The sequence below is a fragment of the Euleptes europaea genome, chromosome 8 (assembly GCF_029931775.1).
Source record: "Euleptes europaea isolate rEulEur1 chromosome 8, rEulEur1.hap1, whole genome shotgun sequence".
Classification (NCBI taxonomy): Eukaryota; Metazoa; Chordata; class Lepidosauria; order Squamata; family Sphaerodactylidae; genus Euleptes; species Euleptes europaea.
In genome coordinates this window covers 54652590-54674102 of record NC_079319.1, presented here as the reverse complement: position 1 = coordinate 54674102, position 21513 = coordinate 54652590, and the positions used below count along the sequence as shown (strand labels likewise).

General features: G+C 42.3%; 2 protein-coding genes across 5 annotated transcripts in view; one reads left to right on the top strand and one right to left on the bottom strand.

Annotated features, from left to right (window-relative positions):
• The window catches only part of DLGAP1 (DLG associated protein 1), a 183522-nt gene that overhangs the window by 46174 nt on the left and 115835 nt on the right, over positions 1-21513 (top strand). For 2 of the 4 annotated variants that reach the window (XM_056854303.1, XM_056854302.1), the window contains exon 2: positions 7513-8542. In XM_056854303.1, the coding sequence (XP_056710281.1) occupies positions 7583-8542 (960 nt within the window). In that variant the 5' untranslated portion in view covers positions 7513-7582. Of the gene's footprint in view, positions 1-7512; positions 8543-9311; positions 9474-16626; positions 16740-21513 lie in introns of those variants that run through there. The other 2 variants (XM_056854304.1, XM_056854305.1) reach the window with 2 other exon arrangements.
• LOC130481581 (myosin regulatory light chain 2, smooth muscle minor isoform) overlaps positions 13337-21513 on the bottom strand; it is a 198849-nt gene continuing 190672 nt past the window's right edge. The window contains exon 5 of the transcript XR_008933482.1: positions 13337-13351. The gene's annotated coding sequence lies outside the window, so the exon portion shown is untranslated. The remainder of the gene's footprint in view (positions 13352-21513) is intronic.

Sequence of the window (21513 nt, the reverse complement as noted above, 5' to 3'; positions counted from 1 at the left end):
GGATAGTAACTGAAGGCTGAGTCAGTGAGTGTAGTTTTGTTCAGCAGGATTGGCAGAGCCTGGGCCTTTGCCCTGCTGTGCTCCCTATTAGCCGGCTAAGAAGTGGGGTTGGATGAGAGGTGGGAAGGGTGTGTTGTTGTTGATCTTTGGAATGGATTGTTTCCTGGCTCCTAGATTTGGCCTGATGAGGGAAAGAAAGAAGATGAGATTTTTATTGTATTGTTGAAGATAATGGACAGTGAGTACTATGACTGAGGGGTTTTTGAAGGGGGACATGATTGCTCTCTTTAAGTATTTGAAGGGCTGTCACTTAGAGGAGAGCAGGGAGCTGTTCCTGTTGGCAGCAGAGGATAGGACTTGCAATAATGGGTTTAAATTGCGGGCGGAAAGGTACTGGCTGGATATTAGGGGGGGAAAGTTTTGCAGTAAGAGTTGTTCAACAGTGGAATCAGCTACCTAGGGAGGTGGTGAGCTCCCCCTCACTGGCAGTCTTTAAGCAGAAGCTGGACAAGTACTTGTCAGGGTTGCTCTAGGCTGATCCTGCATTAAGCAGGGGGTTGGACTGTATGGTCCCTTCCAGCTCTATGATTCAATTATTCTACGATCTGATGCAGGTTTCTATGGGTAGTATGTGAAAAAAAATAAGGGATCCAATTGACAATCCATGTAGATCTAACTTTTTATCTTTTAAAGCAAGAATATATCTAGAAATATTGTACAGGGAAGATTTTTTGTTTTCTTGGTTTGCTGTGATCAAGGATGTGTGTGTGTCCTATTATATGATAGTTTTCTCCAGATGTAGTTCACCAAGACTCAAAGCACACTTACTACTGAGTAAGGCCCATTGTGCTCAATTGGATTTTCTTGTGAGTCAGCAACATGCTTAGGATTGCACTGCTGATTTCTTTACCCATCGCCTATAAGACTGCCTGAAACACTCCCCCACAAAATCGGTTTGGTTTTTAACAGCCAGCCTATGAATAATTCTGCAGAGCTTGAAATCTTGCATACTGTGCTGGGTTATTTTAGTTGGTATTAATAATATTATTAAAAGATATTGCATGGCTTTAACTTGCCTCCCTTAATTTGACATTTGTTTTTGAATATATATTTTTTAATTCTCTGATATACACACTGAAATCTGAACTCTTTTTCATGCACTCCTTTTGATTCTATCAGGACCCATATTACTGAAGAAGTGCCTGAAGTAGCAGTGTGCCACAAAAAAAAAAAAAAAAAAAAAACCTACACCGGTGCATGGTCATGCTGGCTTCTATGGAGATTTCCCCCCCCCCTCAGGATTGCAAGGGGCAAGGAAGGGAACAAAATCAGTGTTTGCTCTGGCTCCACCCATCATTTGCTGCCCTGCCCTTCCAGACCCACTAGACACCAACTACCACTAAATAAATAATCACACTGTTGACATCATTAAAGTCAGAAATCTGATTAAAATAAAACATGTATTGTTCTTGGAAAGTCAGATAAATTATAGTAGATTCATATAGGGTGTTTTTTTCAACTGAACTGGGGTGGGAGGTGGAATAATGTTTTCTCCATAAGAGGTGTGGACTTATGAAACTGTGGCTGGCCCTTGAATCTCAAACAGGGGGGCCATGTTTCCTGCAACAGCAGACAACCTCCTTACCCCACCATCAAGTCTCCGGTATGATGAGCAGCTGGAGCAAAAATCAGCAGAAAAATGGCGTCATATAATGCTGTGACATCACTTTCCATTTTGGCAGAGAGAAAAACTGTTTTCTGAGCAGAAAACTCTTAAAATGTTATAGAATTTGGGTTGACCCAAGAGTCACTGTTAAGTTTTTGTCCTGTACTGTGAAAATACAGGCTGAGATAATGCCTTGCCAGCATGGTGTAGTGGTTCAGAGCGGTGGTTTGGAGTAGTGGACTCTAATCTGGCGAACCAGGTTTGATTTTTCACTCCTCCACATGAAGCCAGCTGGGTGGCCTTGGGCTATTCACAGCTCTCTTAGAGCTCTCTCAGCCCCACCTACCTCACAGGGCGTCCGTTGTGGGGAGGGGAAGGTGATTGTAAGCCGGTTTGATTCTTCCTTAAGTGGTAGAGAAAGTCGGCATATAAAAACCAACTCTTCTTCTTGTGTATAACTTTCTTTGATAACCTCTACCCTTTTGTTGTCTGATGTACGAGGATGGGTGATACATGTTGAGATATGATTTCAGGTTAATTAATTAATTAATTAATGTTGTTTGTTCTGCTTCTGTATGGCTTGTGGGCTATAATAACACTTGATTGAATGACTTCCAGTTGCACTCTGAAGTGACTTCAAAGTGTTGCACGACACTAGGAATTCCCTCAATCTCTAAGGTAAAAACCATAGAGATCTGGGAGATTCCTAGAGCATTGTGCAACATTGTGACACTGTGGTGTCACTTCCAGGTGCACAACTGGAAGTTATGTCACAGCGCCATTCAACTCCAGTTTGCAGAGTCTCTACCTGGGCAGGCAACCTTAATCTCAAATGACCATGCACTACACTTGGGAAGAATAATATGGTTTTCCAAACCATATATACATTTTTACAGCATTAAGAATTGAAATCATAATACATAAAATGACTCAGCTGGTGATAATTCTTAAGAGTCATATTTGCCATATAAGGGAAATCCATCTTTTGTTGCCCAGCAGTTCTTACCTTCTCAGCAGCATGCTTAAGTAGCATATCTTACTGTTACTTAGTAACAAGTCTCTATTCCTGATACGCACATCAGGTATTTTTGTCTTAATGCGGACTAAATAAAAGCTATATTCAGTTAGTATTCTCATATTTCTGCATATGTGGATGTTTGTATGTTTCTGTGCTCTTATAAGTGTGCATAGAGTAAGACGTACCAATGTTTTCCTATATGTGCTTCCTGTCTTTTTAAATTCCTGTTTGCATTTAGGCGGTATACTTCTGTTGCAGAAGACAATTTGTTAAGCAGTTTTACAGGCATTGATTCAGTTAGTTTGATGGTGCCACAAAACTTGATTTTAACCTGGACTTCAAACTAACTGAATTAATGTCCATAAACATTTTTTACAAATGACCTTCTGCAGCAGAAAGATATCCCGTAAATACGAAATTTTATTTTAGCACCACCATCTGCTAGAATAACGTAAATGCAATGGGGTACATAACAAACAAATATTCAGGATTGTTGCTTGGTGGTAGAGCGCTTGCTTTGAGTGCAGAAGGTTCTAGGTCAGTCCCTGGCATCTCCAGTTAAAGGATCTCAAGTAGCAAGTGTTGTGAAAGACCTGTCTCTGCCTAAGGCATGCAAGAATAGAGTGTGCTGATCTAGATGGAGCTACCATGTTTCCCTGAAAATAAGACACTGTCTTATATTTATTTTTCCTCAAGAAGACACACTATGGCTTATTTTCAGGGGATGTCTTATTTTTATTAAGTATGGTACAACAATCTACATTTATTCAAAGATAGTTAAGTCGTCTTCTTAACTAAACCTGCTCGATGGGAAACGAACCCTGCCGCAGTAGACACCTGAGCTGACGCCGCCAAGCCGAATCTGCCCGCCGAAAGCCGGGCGGCGTTGCCCTGCAGAGCACTGACTCTGGCGTAAGCGGCTTCGGGATCGCAGGCTACTTTCTCACAGACAGCCTGGAATCAAACCTCTCCCCACCCCCACCCCCCGCCAAAGATCCCGAACGGCGAAGGGGCTGAGTCAGTGCAAGGCACGGCCCGCAGACCCCGAGGTTCCCATCTCTCCAAAGCGCGAGCTGTTGGATTTCAACCGGGGGGCTGTGGTGGCAGCACGCAGCGTCGCCCGCCTCGAACAGCTCCTTACCGCTCCGCGCCTGTACGCTGCATAGCCACGCCTATCACCATGTCTTATTTTCGGGGTATGGCTTATATTGTGCAAATGCTTAGAAATCCTGCTACAGCTTATTTTATGGGTATGTCTTATTTTCGGGGAAACACGGTATCATCTGCCTCAGCCCAAGGCAGTTTCGTGTTATATGTTACTTCCAGAATGCTTAGCAAAAAGGTCATGAGATCAGGATCCTATTCACTTAATTTGTACATCGTTCCTCCGGCATAAATCTGACCACAATGTGCTACAAAAAGAGAGCAAAAGGTCTCAAAGTGCAGCACACCAAAAATGACAGCAGAGTTGAAATCCTTCTTTAAATTGCTATTGCAATATCCTTTAGCAATATTTTTTTGTTGCATGGAAAAGTACTTGATCTGTTCCCAGTCTGAAAGTGAATTCCCTCCCACACACACACACACACAATTTCCTAGTCTTTTTTCTAGAAAAAAAATCCCCATTTACTTAGGACTTTCTTAATTAGCAAGGTTAATCAAACCATCCAAGTGTTGGTTTAAAAGTCTGAATAGAGTCCACGCTTGTTATGCTGTGTGTACATACACACAAACCAATCAAGAACTCTGAGAACAAGAATTCCCTGTGTGCTCACCTTTGTCCATTCAGACTTTCAGATCAATTTGTGGAGGTCAGTGACAGGAAAAGGATACACAATCCCACACATAATGTATGGAGTCTCCTCCACATTGTAATATTAGATTTGAATGTGAGAGCGTCAACTTAAAAGTCCTCTGGGCTATGAAGTGACTAAGCGGCCTTGTCAAGTCACTAGCAGTGCCATCATAAGCAGAGTTATACCTTTCTGAGTCCAGTGAAATCAGTGGGGATAGAAGGGTGTAACCCTGCTTAGGACAGCGCTGTAGGTCTGTTTATCATGCCTCACAGGTTTGTTGTATGAATTAAATAAACCAGAATTCTAAATTATACTGTGTATTTAAATCTGAAAAAGAAGTTAGCTAAAGTGTAGACTTCCAGTGTTGTAAAGTGCACTACATGTCCCAATTCTCCTCTCATAAGGAATTAACATTTCATGTTTGGTTTCAGTTGCTTATAGTTTCTTGCTGATTTCAAGTAATAGACTTCATAATGCTGATGTTGGTCAATATATTAAGCTAATTCTGCTTAATAATACCTGGCTTGGTTCCATTATAGAGAGCCTCTTCTAGCCTTTTGGTGTTACAGTTCTAACTTTTCATTGTGTCATTCATGTGGTTTTTTCCTATGCTGTTTGCAAAACCCTCCAGCAAATTTTCCCTTCTACAACTTGATGACTGTAGGTGAAACCTTTCCCTTTCTTGAAAGTATTACTTTGCAATCTGTCTTTAAATTCATAGAAGGCAGAAATAGTAGACTTGATCATTGTATCTGTCCTTTGGAATTGTGTTTGACAGCATAGTTTTTAAGTCACATTTTAAATGACTGTGATAATAGAGCTGCTACCTCTTCCTTTGGGAGACTAGCTATTCCATAGCCTAATAGATCATGTTTGAAAAGAAACTTGTAAAGCTGTAAAATATGTTTGCAAAACTGTCAGAAACAGTAAGTATTCTGTAGTTGACAAGACCTGACACTTCATTGTGGTAATTTTTAATGCTTCTAAAGGTATTTCAAGCCATATTTCTGTTTGTACATTGTTAAAAGCAATGGCTGCTTGAAGTTCTAGCAATTTTAGCGGAACCTAGATGTGTTGCTTTTTATGCATAAATTTGCTATACAGTGCATTGTGCTGTCATCTTCCTAGCACACCAAAAGTTTACAAGTAATCCTGATATCCCACTCAGCAACCTCTGACACTGTGTAACCAATGGCAAGAGTTATAGCACAGTGAAGCGAAGACCCAGCAACGTGGGATGCCCTATTGACTGCCCATGTGTTGCTTAGAGCCCTGATTACACATTATGTCTTTCTCTGGGTTCACACAGGTGTATGCTTTTGAGTTCCTCACCAGGAACTCAATTCCCAGTCACACAAGACCCAATTAAGATTGGGACTATGACATGCAGAAGGGGCTTTTGCTTCACCTCCCCCCGGCACCATTTTTTTAACCTTAAATGGCCCCAGGGAGACAATAATTGCCACAGTGGGAGTGACAGGTGTACTGATGGGGTGCACAAAGGTTTCACCAGTTGGGCAAACAGCACTGCCCTGGGGCCATTTCAGGCCAGGAAAATGGTGCCAGGGGAAGTGTATGCCTCTTCTTCCCATGCACCATGTCCTTGATTTGAATTTGGCCTCATGTACTTGGGAGTGGAGTTTCTTGTAGGGAACATGTAAAAACACATTTGATAGGTAGTCCTTACCTGAGGTCTGTGTGTCATGTAATTAGGCCCAGAGTGTTGGCCTAGGGCCTAGGAGTCCCATATTCAAATTACCATTCAGCAATAAAACACCTTGGGAGACCTTTGTCCAATCATTTTCTCTTAATGTAACTTGTCTGGGTTGTTTTGAGGATAAATGGAGGAGAAATCTTTATATGTCATCCTGAGCACCTTGGAAGAAGGGTGTATAGCTAGACAAACCTTTTTGCAACTGTTTCAATCAGTCACAGTAGCACCAATTATTCTAACATGGAATCTGTTCCTGAGCCCCGCTTTGCCTTGGGCATGCCAGGTACGTGGGCTGCCTAAGTTGATGCTAGCAAGAGGAAGGGAGGTGAAGGAAGGAAGCATCGGCACAGCAATGCCAATTGTTGATCATACTTGATATCAGTATTAGGAGACTATCAGAACATTCCTGAGAGGAATGTCTGTGCCAGTCTTTGGAGGCAACGCAGCTTCATTGCCTCCAAAGGAGGTTTCGGCCCCGCTGAAACCTCCTCCCAGCGTTAAAAACCCCTGCAACCCTAAGAGGTGGCATATCTCGGCAAAAATAAAAAAGGGCGTTCCCGGCCCAAAAGGGCTTTGGAGGCCACCTAAAGGCGGCTCCTCCCCCAGCCCAGTGCCAGAACGCCCTGGGAATGCCTCCCAGGATGCCGGTGCGGCCTTTGACAGTGTTCGGATGCTGCTGGAAGGCCCCGTCTGCATCCCAGGGTGGCGCTGCCACAGCAGCACCCCACAACCAGTGTCCAGGCCTTCCCGCTGGCGTTTGGGCAACTAATGCTGGCGTTAGTGGCCCAGAAGCCAGTGCGGGGGGGGGGGCGGACGCCTTCCTGGCCTCCTAAGGGCTTTTACCCTTAGATCTCAAGAATGCACTGTATGTTCATCAGTCCTTGAACTATAAGTGTTACAAGGGATCGGCTTTACAATAAGGATGGCAGTCAGCTTTAACTCACACTCCAAGTGTTGCTTTGCTTCCAATACTATTCTTCACATACTGCTAACTATATGCCTCTGTCCTTCTTGGTTAAGAGTGAGCCATTTGTTTACGAGGAAAGCTCCCTTGTCCAATAGGGTAATGTGACTGCGGTGGTTCTCTCCCATTCTGCTCCAAATGATAAAGGCCATGACTTATTTGCATTCCAGAATGTTCATTTTTTAGCATGTTATAGCCAAATGTTGCATGCCTAATGAAATCATTTGCGCAGCATTGATGCATTAATAAATTCTAAGCCATTCAGAGATGCTGTAATCACCATCATAATCATAAGCCAAATATACATATTAATTACTACAGCATTTCACATGTTTTTATTTTCAATTTTTCTAGGCTTTTCTGGGTGATCTTTCAGTAACATAAACATACATATTCAGATGACGTTGGGATATTTTTCACATCAATGATGAAAGGATTATCTGGCAGTCGCAGTCACCATCATGGGATTGCCTGTGAACCAGCATGTGATTCTCTGGTACATCACTCAGACAGGAAGCCATATTTGTTAAATCCTGTGGACCATCATCCCGCAGATCACTCTTACTACACTCAGAGGAACTCTTTTCAGGGAGAATGCATGGTTCCCTACAATGATCAGATTGCTAGCAGTACATTCCCACGGAGACATTACAATTCTCACAATGAGCTTAAAGACGAGTGTGCTTTGGTGCCACATGGAACAACCAGTAAAGCGAATCGCATCCCTGCTAATCTTTTGGACCAGTTTGAAAGGCAGCTCCCTCTTAATCGCGATGGCTATCATACTTTACAGTACAAACGGACTGCTGTAGAACATCGTAGTGATAGTCCAGGGAGGATCCGCCATTTGGTTCACTCTGTTCAAAAGCTTTTCACAAAGTCTCATTCTCTTGAAGGCCCCTCCAAGGGAAGCATCAATGGAGGCAAAGCGAGCCCAGAGGAGATGCAGACTGTGAGGTATGGCAAGCGTAGCAAGAGCAAAGACAGGCGGTCAGAAGGAAAATCCAGGTCTAATGCATCAGGATGGTGGAGTTCAGATGACAACTTGGATAATGATGTTTGCATTTATCATCATGGGCCAAGTGGAGTTATGACTATGGGAAGATGCCCTGACCGTTCCACTTCTCAGTACTTTATGGAAGCCTATAACACTCTTAGTGAACAAACTGTGAAGCCGTCCAGAAGCAATAATGATGTCAAATGTTCCACCTGTGCAAACCTGCCAGTAAATTTGGATTCTCAGTTAATGAAAAAAAGCTCTTGGTCCTCTACGCTGACAGTGAGCAGAGCCCGTGAGGTTTACCAAAAAGCTTCCATGAATATGGACCAGACAGTGGTGAAGTCAGAGACCTGTCAACAAGAACGGTCTTGTCAGTATCTTCAGGTACTGTATATGTTATTAATTACATTACTTATACTGCATTCCTCTCTGAGAGGAAACTAAAAATGGAAAGATGAAGGTGGGAGTTAATCCAAATATGAATTATGAATAAATCTGCATTTTTGGTTGCTAAGATTCAGTGTTTCTAAAGAATGCATAGAGTGAGGCACTGGTTTGTTTCTTTTTAACATGTTGAAAAGAACAAGAGCTCTCTGCAATAATTTGGGGGGATTAAAAAGGCACTCAAGACACACAAAACAGCACAGCAGGGTCACAAGGGAACTGGAGGTAGCAAAGCTTTCGTTTAGCATTACAATATCAATGAACATGATATTGGCAGTACAGATATTCATTCGCTTCTGTAATCTTAGGATTTGCTTTCAGTTTATTATTTTGTGATGAAAACTTCAAGATCCTTTGAATACTTGGCAATGTCATACCATTTTATGCACTGTGAAACCAAGCTACCATCCGTTTTGCCACATACAAAAAACCCTCATGTAATAATTACACGAAATGACCAGATTGGTGTATCTAGCTATTATTCATTCTTTCTTCTTTTTTAAAAAAATAGCACTGACTGGGAAATGCAAAGTTGAAAGACTGAAATTATTGAATGTTCTGATTATACTCTTTAAGAGTACATCACTGGCTCCCTCACAAGCTGTTTGCAGTTAATAAAGCGTCACTATTTTTCACCAGTATTGTATCTTTAAATGTCAAGAATCAGATGTCTGCTCTTGGAGCTATCATACTGCCGGTGAATGTTTGTGGCAAGAACGTGGATCAGAAAATTAACACAGTTTCAGTCTTACAAGATCTCTGGATTGCTTTTTATGCATTTTATTTTGAAGCAGATATGGCACATCTAACTGTGCATGGACAGTGGAGTAATGTCAAACAAAGAAGAGAAAAGACCATGAGGAAAAAAGAGGTTTGATCAGAAAAGAATTTTTTAAAAAAAACAAACCAGTAGGATTATTGCTATGCATTTCTGTTTACTGGCTATTTAGTTCTGTTTCTATACATTGTATATTTCAGACTAGTTTTCTCTTGTGGTTAGCTTTATGGACATTGTGTAATCGCGTTTTGGCACTTAGTTAATACTTATGTTAGAAAAGGAAGATTTTACTATCCTGTTAAAATGACTACTTTAGTTATAACACAGACTATTCGTAAATGATATTGGAGGGGGCGAGTTTTAAAGAGGTTCTGTTTATAATGTTATATGCATGTTCATCCATTTAAATCCCAGTGGATGGGCAGGAAATTCTGCATGTCCGATATGTATTTTGACCGGCACGTGCCTCTGTGTTCATAACAGATCCTTATGCATAACAGACTGGGGAGACTTAGGAGGATGCACTTGTAAAGAGCCAAATATTGATACTGTGGCAGGGAAGGTGGTTTATTTTGCGTGTCATTTTGCAAGCCTCTTCTTTTTCTTTTATTAGTTCTTTAATATTGAGGCATTATTAGCTAAAAAGCTCATGACCCAGTATGTGACGATGTGGTATGAAGACAAGTGGGGGGGTGGGGGTGGAAATTGTGCCAAGCTTAGAGTTGCATGGACCCCACTAGAGGGACTTTCAGATAATATTTAATTGCCAGGAATAGATTTCTGAAGTAGAATTAGAGGGCATTATCTGTGTCTGCTTGGAAAGCTGTCCAGCATTGTTTCAACTTTGCTAAATGGCTACATTTAAAAAAAAAAACTTGCTCTCTTTCTAGATTTTTTAGTAAGTACTTGCCAAATTTGATGGAATGACAGTACTTCAAGACAGTTAAAAAAATTAAAGAAATATCCTAATGTCATTACAATTAATACTGCAGTTATTAATCCTGAATATCAATCAAATAAGAGTGACAAATTGAAGAGGTGGTATAAAACCAGCTTTCTACCGAGTCTTTAAATAGCAGCTATACTGAATATGCAAAGGGTACAGATTTAAACACTCCTGCGTATTTTTCTCACTTTATTATGCCACATTTACACAGAATTCTTTAACCAGGAGGAATTATTAATTTGGGAAATGGTTTAGTTTATATCAAAGGGAGAATCCATTGAGTTCCAGAAAATGTGAATTCAGATCACATTGTTGAAAATGTCAAAGGAAGATTGGAAGACTGTTCATCATGGGCTTACAGAAGAAAACAATGCAAAAGTTTAAGAGGGTTTGACTTCTTGGCTGGAACAAATCAGCCGGTTCCAGTGGTGGAATCTTTTTAATGGAAATTACAGGAATCACTGGACTGTCTGCTTCCCACTTTGCATGGAACCAAGAATATAAAGTATTATCAAAGAAGATCTTGTTAAGAGTGCTAAACACCACCCGTTTGTGACTGCTCGGATCCAGCATCAGAAAGCAGAAAGTAATTTCTTCTGAGTAGGATTCATCGTCTGAAGTGGTGTAGAACAAAAGTGGAACAACGGTAAGGGAGCTTGGGTTCAAATTCCTACTTGGCCATGAAGCTCACTGGATGACTTTTGTCCAGTCACACTGTCCAGGTAACCCACCTCACAAGTCTGTTGTTAAGATAAAATGGAAAAGGGAATCACGTAAACCACCTCAAAGGTCCTTGGATGAAGGAAAGATAACGTCCAGTGAATGAATAAGGCAGAGTTGGTATGAACAAATCCTTATATCTTTTGCCACATCTATTCAGCCCGCCAGTAACTATTTGAAAGATGGGAGGGCAACTCAGGACTTGATATGGAACACAATATGATTTGTTCCTGCACGTTAATAGGAAAAAAGATCTTTTTAAATGGCAAGTGGTACAATGACATCAGACTTTGGCTTTGCAAGCAACAAATGGGAATGGCTGAGGTAGCAATGGGCAGGCCCAGCATCACTGTCTTTTGTGGGCAGATGCCAGGATCCATAGCCTGCCAGGGGTCTCGCTATCACAGCCGCTCCACACTTCATAGTGAGAGGAAGCAGGGCATAAGGTCTCCCTTGTGCCACTTCCACTGTCTCCTGTCCCATTGGCAAGGGGGAGATTAAAGAGCAAGGGACCCTAGAGCAAAGCCCCACTTTCTAATGGAGGAGAATGTGTGGAAGATGCAGCAGAGTGCAAACACACCACTGCTTCTTCCTGGTGCCTTCTCCGTTGACAGGAAATGGGACCTGGCTCCCCGTTCAAATTACCACTGCTGTTGCCTGAGTGAGCACTAAGAGAGCAATAGTGGTAGGTGGTACGTGGGTCAGGGTTTGGTGACACCACCTCTCCTGCTATAAAAACCAACTCTTCTTCTTCTCCTTCCTGCTGCATGAGAACAGGAGAGTAGTCAAGTAAATAAGCAGCTAGGCAGATGAGTGGCCACTCGCTGGCTAGATGGGTGACCTGGCAGGTGGTCAAGCAACCCACCTTGCAGGTTGCTTGCTTGACCACCTACCAGGGCTTACTCCCATGTAATTGTGCATAGGAAAAGGCTGTGAATGGGGGGGGGGAGGCAGTAAATAAATGAGGGAGTGGTGCCTTGTAACTTCCAGAGATAGGTCCCATGCTTTGGGGTTGGAGGACTACCATACAGGTTTGCTGGTCCATGTGTGCTCCCTGTCCAGGGCTAACCAAAACTTGGAAACGGGCCCCGACAATGGGAATCGGAAAGCATTTAAGGAAACCTTAGGGGAGGAGCTACAGGAGAAGCTGCTAGAAACAAGGTCAGTAGACTAATAGGAAACTGGCATCAAGGGAATACCTAGTTTAAATTTAAGAACAAAATTTAAGGACAAAATAAATGGACTGCAATCTGAGGCAAAACCTGTTCCAAGTAAATGTGCTACAACATGTGAGAAGAGACAAAAATCTCTTTCTGGCTCCAGCCCCTGACATCACTAGGGATACGAGGAAAGTTTCTATCGAGCAGCTGATGTTTTCTGGAGAAGGCTTGCCACTCTGGGCATTAATGTCCTCTGGAATAACTTGCTGGGACCCTCAGACCGAGGATCCTGTTTTTTTAGTCTGGATACAGGCTTGGAAGGGAACACAACATTAAGGCACAGCTTCCCAGCAAAGACAACAGAAGGTGAGAGGAAGCATCCAGCCAAGTAAGTAAGCTCTTAGCAGGAGGTCAAGCCACTCCAGAAGCTAACCAGTGCAGGCTGACAGCCAGTTTGAGCATGTGTTAAAAGAACCGTATTGTGTGCATGTATCGGCACTGAAACCTTTTCAACATAAACGGAGGTTTATGCAGACATCTTTATATGATGTTTCCACTAGTCCCAAACATGTCAATGGAGAAGTGAAATTGGCTGGGCCTGGTTGCAAGCATTTCCCAGGTTAGTGAATGGCAAACTTTAAAAAAATGTTTCTAAATGTGTCGGAAAGGGGAAAATGCACAAATCAAAACAGAAATTATTTAAACAAACCAAGAAAACATTTTTGAATTGGTGGAAAGTTGCTATGTGGGAGTGGGTAGCTTTGAACTCTTTGGTCGTTGCTGTTCTACTTATATGTAACAGATACACACACATCTTGATACAAGCTGCATGACTTCTTTGCCTATAGGGGAAAAAATAGGATTTTTAAAAGTCCCTGGTATGTAAGACACTTCATGTTGCCACATAGCAATAGCGGAGATGCATACATCTGTATAAGCGGATGTGTTTTTCTTTGCCTTAAAAATTAAGAAATGCTTCAGATAAAGCTGTAGGCAAAAGGTGCTGTGGGGTATTGCACCGTGTGTGTTACTGACTGACGTCATGAACACTTTAGCTGTTTGTCTTTATGACTTTGCTAGGGTTGCCAGGTGTCCAGTATTTCCCGAACGACCCAGTATTTTCATGGAGTGTCCAGGAAAAAACCCTGAAAAGTCTTTTAGTGTTGAAAAGGAATTGGGCCTGGGAGGCATAGCCAGCAGGCAGCAACTGCAAAGGGCAGCAAACGCCTGTATTCTGCTGGGGTTTGGTCCAGCTGCTGAAGCTGAGGAGGGCAGGGATTTGCCTCCCTCCCCCCCTCCTCCCTGTGCTTGCAAGTGAAGGTAGGATTCATCAGAGGCTGGGAGGAGCCAGCCACTCCCTTTTCTCCAGCATGCTGATGCCGCAGCTACTCCTGCTGCATGCTGGGAAGCATGTGAGTGTGCCTCCCACATGCCATCATCTCATACAGGCAGCCACAGTTGGATGTACCTTCGGTCAGTTGTCTCCCCGAGCCACAGTGTTGAATGTTTTTGCCTGAGGAAACTGAAACAGCCCTCATTGCTGTCACCGCCATGCTGCAACTATGAGCCAGGGTGGTGGTGCGGTTAAGAGCGGTGGTTTGGAGCGGTGGAATCTAATCTGGGGAACCAGGTTTCCACATGAGCGGCGGATGCTACTCTGGTGGACCGGGTTGGTTTCCCCACTCCTACACATAAGCCAGCTGGGTGACCTTGGGCTAGTCACATCTCTCTCAGCCCCACCTACCTCACAGGGTGTCTGTTGTGGGGAGGGGAAGGGAAGGTGATTGTAAGCCGGTTTGATTCTCCCTTAGTGGTAGAGAAAGTCGGCATATAAAAACTATTTTTCTTCGTCTTCTTCCCATGGCCCCTGCTCCTGCGATCTACCTGCAAGTAATAGCATCTGTTCTCCAGGCTCACCCTCACTAATTGGATCGAGGAGAGCTGTTGCTGCTGCAGTGGCTGATGGCAGAATTTGGGTGGGAGACTTGTGCAACACAAACACCACAGTGGCCAGGAGAAGAAAAGATCCAGTTGCGCCCAACCTGCTGAGGGGAGTGGTGGCAGTGGAGTGGGCAGCAAAGGCTCAGGGGGGAGTGAAGATGGGAACAAGGGCCAAGGGCTGCAGTCCTCAGGAAACAAATTTGGTTTTATTTTTACTGGGGGGAGACATTCTTAGCCCCTTTAGTTCTACCACATCTGGCTACACCACTGGGTAGTCTTCATTTTTCCCAGTTCAAGGGTGGGGGGGGGGAGAGAGCAAGTTAGTATTTGATTATACAGAACTATAGAGATGATTGGCCAACCTGGGGTTTGGTAGATTTTGTAGCAATTTGATCCCTTTGCAGCCAGGGCTCAGATTATCTTTGATGTATATAATGTAGTGATCCAGTAGGATCTCCTAGATAGGGACTGCTACATGAACCTGCTGGTCAGTTAAGATCCCCTTCAGAGGCTCCGTTTCATGTTCCATCACCTGAAGAGGCAGGGTGAGACAAGTTGTGAGGCTGTTGTGCTGCCTTGATTGTAGGGCTCCCTCCTCACAACAGTGTTAAGATTTAGGTGCCTAGCAACAACAAATTTTATTTTCACCAGAGCTGCTGATTCTCTGGATTTTGGTAGGCATGACTGGTTTGTTTTTCACTCCCCTGGCCTTCATCGGTTTTCTTCTATATTGTTAAGGTGACCTGAATTATGCTATGAATAGTCTCTAATTCATTAGAAGTGCTTTACTTTTTATTTATGCTGATCTCTTTTTTTTATCCTAGGTCTTGCTCTTGGTTTGATCGTTTTTTGATTCTTGGTACTTTGCATGAGTTGTTTTTATTCGCATTTTGGAAGCTGCCTCAGGAGAACAAAAGGTAGAGAGAGCTTAAGAGATATAAATAGGGCTGCCAATTCTTGGAAAGCACAAATATAGCAAGGAGGCCGCCCTCTCAGTGGTGGAGCCCAGTGGGGTTAGGCAACGGATCCCTTGTGCCTAGAGGCAGAGCTGAGGAGTAAAAGGGTAGAGCAAACAGAAAACATTATATTTGTCTAAGGTGCACAGCTTTCTATATGCATAAGTTCCCACCAAGCAATACATATGAAGCTGCCTTATACTAAATCAGATGGTTGGAAAATGCATGCATAATCAAAACAAAGCTCTGAAGTAGTCAGGGGGGCGACTGTGAGGGAAACAGCCATCCATAAAAGGCCAGGGTGTGTTTGCCATTTTGTGTGATAAGAGCACCCTGTATAGCTTCCGTCTTGAACACACAGAGTTGCCTAATACTGAATCAGACCATCAGTCCATCAAGGTCAGTATTGTCTACTCAGACTGGCAGCAGCTCTCCACAGTCTCAGGCAGAGGTCTTTCACATCACCTACTACCTGCTCCTTTTAACTGGAGATGCCTACAAGATAGCAGGCCAACACAGATAAATGAGCTGTAATCCAGATTGTGCTACGAGCACAAACCAAATGGATGAGGAAGGCCACAGTTATTGATATGCAAGCAAGGGATCTGCAAGACTCATAGGGGGAATGCCATCCCTCCGTCCCCACCCTTGCTGGGCCTCCCACTTACTGGCCAGCCAAACCGCCACAGAGCCACCAATAGCAGCTGCCTATGAATCAATGACCTCCAAAACATCCTATCGTTAACAGCCTTGTTCAGGTCTTGCAAACTGAGGGCTATTGTAATAGTGGTATTACAATTTGAGACATTTCCGTATGTCTCCGTATGGTATCTGGAGATCTCCCAGAATTACAACTGGTTTCCAGGTAAAAGATCAGTTCACCTGGAGAAAATGGCTGCTTTGGATGGTAGACTCCATGGCATTATACCCTGATGAGGTCTCTCCCCTTCCCAAGCTCTGCCCTCCCCAGGTTCCACCTCTAAAATCTCCAGGAATTTCACAACCTAGAGCTGGCAGTCCTACCCTTCTTCTTGATAGTGTTACAGAAAAATGGTGTTGACCTTCCTGGGGTATGAGTTAGAGGACGGAAAGACTGGAAAAAGGAGAGAAACAGAGTGAGTCAACAAACTAGAGCCTACGAACAAGCCTTTGAGAGCTGTAGAGGCACTAGTGTGGGTTAGAGGTGTGCACCAATTTCTTCCAGTATTTTTCAGGTTTGGGTTTAATAGACCAGTAAATTTCTGAAAAATCCGGAAATAGCCAAATACTTATTTTGGCTTTTCCCAGAAAATTAAAATTTTTCAGGTTAATAAACCTGAACCGGAAAAATACGCAGCGCAGAGCAAGCCCAGCCTTCAGTTTCGCATCTAAGTGTTGTTCTTCAGTTGTGTAATTTCATTTCATTAAGTATTTGCATACTAATAAAAAGCTCTCCTTACAAGACTCCTGTTGTGAGTGATGGCCAACCACTCCCCCCTGCAGCCCTAGTGTTTACTTATAGATTCACCCACATTTGCCTTTGCAAACCCAAAAGAAGCTTTAATGTTCTCATCTGCAGTAAACCATAACAAAACTGAGATGAATAATGAACTTATTATGCCATAAAGACAATCTGTTTGCTTTTTCACCTTACAAGGTAAGCTCACACCAATTATAAGAAAAGGGGTTTTTAAATTTAAAAACAAATCTTTTTGCAGCAATTAAAAATTTTAAGATCAGTTTATTTTACATTTCATTTAGCATGCTGAATGTGTGCTGTACTGTAAAGAATTGCCATTTTGTTATGTTTTGTTTGCTTTAATTTTTTTTCTGTATTTGAAGATCTACACAGTTCTGTTCTAAAAACTCAAAGTTAATAGAAGGCTACAGCCGTGTAACTACTTAGACATTTTAGCAGTAAACCAAAGTGAATTAGAGGAAGGGCAGACCATATTCCTTGCACAGCTGAATATTATTAAGGGATTGATTACTAGCAATATGTATTTCAGTCAGTCATGTGTCTGCTGTATGAGCACAAAACTCAAGAAATAACATTTGAGCACAATATACACAATTCCTTTTAAATATTTTTCATGCATGTAAGCTGTATTATAGATCTTCATTGTATGTCTGTATGAAAGGATTTTTCAGTAGCTTACCGAGTTTCTTTTTTTGAAAAGGTGAACTGTCTTTAAAACTGTTGGTTTTAGTAAACTGTATATTAGGATATCAATTCAGCATTGAATTAAAGATAACTACAAGAATGCTGCACATTAGTTTATATTAGTGATCATTCAGAAAGGCAGATTAGTCTCACTACTGTTGTATTTAACAAGCTTGTAATTTAAATGATATTTTAATAAAAGGACAGTATTCACTTCTGAAACAGAGACTTTTTCTCACATGCGTTATAATCTTTATTTCTGCCAGCAAAAAATATAGTCCTCTATTGTAATGCAGGGTGATTTATTTCATTTGTACTTTAATATAATGTTATTAACCCTTGGCAGAATTCATTAATGAGGAGCCTGAAATATTATTATAATCTAAAAAATATGAAATTGCAGTTAAATGGCTTGGTTTTCCTATCTGCTCTTTAAGGCAGCTGACAGCATTTTAAAAGGTCCAGACTACCAAGGACCAGATACAAAGATAAGTCAAGGGCCAGGACCTGATGCTTGATCTAGGATGAAAACAGAGCTTATAGTTGGGTTCAAGGAAGCTGTTGTAGATGGATGGATGTTCTGTAGTGCAATAAGCAAATACGTTGAATTCTGGGGTGGCGGGGAGTATGGGATCGGTTGGCTGCTAAGATGCCTCTGATAATAACTAGAAACTGCATAGTCCTTTTCAATAATTTGAGAGGTATTCCTGTAGAGCTGACTGGCAAACCTAAAGTTAGAGAGAACACACAGAAAGAGGGACCCTGCATCCGTGGATGATGTAACATATCTTGTTAAGTTGATGAGCAGCTGTAAATTTGGTTAGGTTACCATCTAAACTAAACCATCAAACCAAAGATTATTTAAGAAGGATAAATGTTAGAGTTGAGATGGTAACCGTTTGAGCAGAGTACAGCATCTCGTTATACATGCAGGTGCTTCAAAGGACATTGGATTACTTGACAGTTTGAGATAGTAAATACAGGCCCTGGGTTACGTTCATGATCTAGAAAACTGTGTATTGTAGGGAACTGAGACTTGGATGGATTTGCAATTCATTTTAGAAACTGATGAGCCCAAACCATCTTTCTTTTCGACCAGCAATGACTTCCTGGTTAAAGCCACAGGAAAGATCAATGGTGGGTTTTTCCTTGGATGGATTTCTTTATTGAGAGACACAGCGTCTGTATGATTTTAAAAGGAAGGCCAAGGGACTGATGCTTTGAGAAGAAAACATTTCCCACCCTACAAGTCCTGACCATGATTAGTAAGCCTGTATGCATGGGTCAGGAATGACCCGGTGCTTGCACAGGGGACTTTTACCTTTACCTTTATGCTGTGAATATATTGACTCCTATACCACAATACAAGAACTTTCTGCAGGCAGGGTCAGGCAGCTCTGTACCCTCTTTTCTATATCAGCTCCATCTTGGGAAGCAAGAGATTATAATAAAAATTACTGTGTCTAGTATATTTTAATAGGCTGCAGTGTTTAGGTGATTAATTACCTTTTGATCATGACAGATATTTTAATTTTTAAACTTTTGTTTACAAAAACCACAAGAGCCAGCGTGGTGTAGTGGTTAAGAGAGACGGTTAGGAGCAGTGGACTCTAATCTGGAGGACCGGGTTTGATTCCCCACTCCTCCACATGAGCTGCGAAGGCTAATCTGGTGAACTGGGTTGGTTTCCCCACTCCTACACAAAAGGCCAGCAGGGTGACCTTGGGCTAGCCACAGTTCTCTCAGCCCCACCTACCTCACGGGGTGTCTGTTGTGGGAAGGGGAAAGGAAGGGAAGGTGATTGTAAGCTGGTTTGATTGTTCCTTAAGTGGTAGAGAAAGTTGGCATATAAAAACTAACTCTTCTTCTTCTTCATTGTCATAGAAGAGTGTTGGCTCTTCTTTTCTTCTATACCCTATTTGTCTCCCCAAAGGGACCCAAAGTTGCTTACATTATCTCCTTTCCCATTGTATCCACATTATCTCCTTTTCCATTGTATCCTCACAACAACCCAGGCCTGACAGAGACTACTTTTAGGCAGACTTTATATCCTCAGTATGCACTTGTTACCCACCAGCCATTCACTTCATACAAGATTATTTTAATTTGTGGATATTTTCAATAGCAAGTACGCCTTGTGTACTCCATCATTCATATAAAATGTACCTCGTATACATTTTTTAAGAAGCTGTGATTGGCTGTAGCTTCCCGTCGCATGTACTTTACATTATATCAGTAATGTGACATACGTGTTGTTGTTCTTCATGGAACATCTATAATGGAAGATTGTCTTGAATGAAGTGTAGAAGCAGTGTGTAGGCCAAGGATACAGGTGTTTCTAATTATTACATCATCTGAAATTCAAAGGGAGCTGCTTTGAATGGCTTCCTTGGAGCTAGTAAGGCAGCTCTGTAGCTCACCAAACTGCAGCCACTCTGATCCTGTCACCAGCTTGCTTTCTCTTGGCAAAACCTATTTGAACAAGTCTTTTGCATTAACACTATATTTTTGTTCCACTTTCGACCTAGCTTCTTTTTTAAAAGGGGCTTATCACGGAAGCCTGTTTTTTGAATCAGTTTTCATTTGATCTTTTGTAGTGACCTCCTAACTTCCAGTAAGCATATAGATGTAAACATGCTGTTTGGTTATGATGATGGTATCCTTTTTCCCAATTATCTTTTGACTTGTACATGATGGTAAACAGTATTACAGATGGTAAACAGTAGGAGCATTAATCATTTTTTATGGCTAGTGGCAACTTTACACCCTCTTGCCTAGGGTTGAAGAGAACACATTTCTCTATGTACTTGCCCATAGGTTGAGATTAAAAGAACCTGGCCTTCTCAGGGTGTCTTCTTTATGTGAGGTTAAGTTGGTGGGTATGTGAAAGATTACTTTTTTTTTCATCTGTGGCCTCCAGGCTGTGAAAACTCTGGCCTGGTTAGCCGTCATTGTTGACCTTCCATCAGCGAGACTGTTTCATTTTTCTATATTGGTGCCCCCAATATAGAAGTTTTGCTGGGCCACAGCCCCACATGGCCCTACCCACTTTCTAAAAACACCTGGTTGGTACCAGGAAATGTTCTAGCGACTGCCATGGCACCCACGGTTCTAAATCTTTGAGAGGGTGGTAAACGTAGTGGGACCTTTTATAGACTTGCCCAATTTTTGTTTCAATTTTATTGTTATTATATTATAGAACAAAACATTTATTTGTATCCCACCCTCCCCCAGCAAAGCAGGGCTCAAGGCACCTAACATCACAAGTATAGATACATAAACACTTTAAAAATATTTAAAAGATACAAACCAATGCTGAATAACAAATGTATCTATAAATGACGCCATGTTAATTTTCCCTACAAAGAGAGATGTCATTTGGGCAGCTGTCACTCCCCCATTCAATTTGATGTCATACCTCAGAGGGATGGAGATGGATGACAAGATCAACACAAACAAAGGAAAACACATGGGGAAAAGGGAGGGGGAAATGGGAGGGGAGAGACAAGGAAAATGGAGAGAAACAAGGGGAAGGGAGGCCAGCTTCAGATGGATACCGTCACTGCCCTCAAACATAGGCTTGGTGGAACATCTCTGTCTTGCAGGCCCTACAGAACTGAACCAAGACCTGCAGAGTGCAGGCCTCATTGGACAGAGAGTTCCACCAGGCTGGGGCCAAGGCCAAAAAAGCCCTGGCCCTGGTCGACGACAGCCAGACACTCTTAGGGCTAGGGATCACCAATAGATTATTCCCAGTTGACAGTAAGGCTCTCTGGAGGGTGTATAGGGAGAGGCAATACTGCAGATACTGTGGTCCATTGAGGGCTTTAAACGTTAATACCAAAACCTTAAATTTCATCCAGAATTAGTTGGATATGTGCTGTCTAAGGGGTCACTGTCCAGATGTGCACCTCTGCGTTCTGGACCAGTTGCAATTTCCAGAGTAGTCTCAAGGGTAGCCCTGCATAGGGCAAGTTTCAGTAATCTATCCTTTAGCCTTTATCTTCCTAGCTGATGGGAACTTTCATTGCTGCTCTTGTTTGTTTGCTTCTGAAAGGGGGGGGGATTGAAATGTTTAGCTATTGTTAGTGGTTTAATAGTTTTATTGTTTTAATCTGCTTGCTGCCCTGATATCTTTTATAGAAAGGCAGGATATAAATGCAGTAAATAAATGTTTTCTGCAGTCTTGAAATTCTGCCAGAAAGAAGAAAAAATGGTTTTGAGCTTGCTGGAGAAGGTTACTATGTGGTTTCTGCCTGGCAGAAGC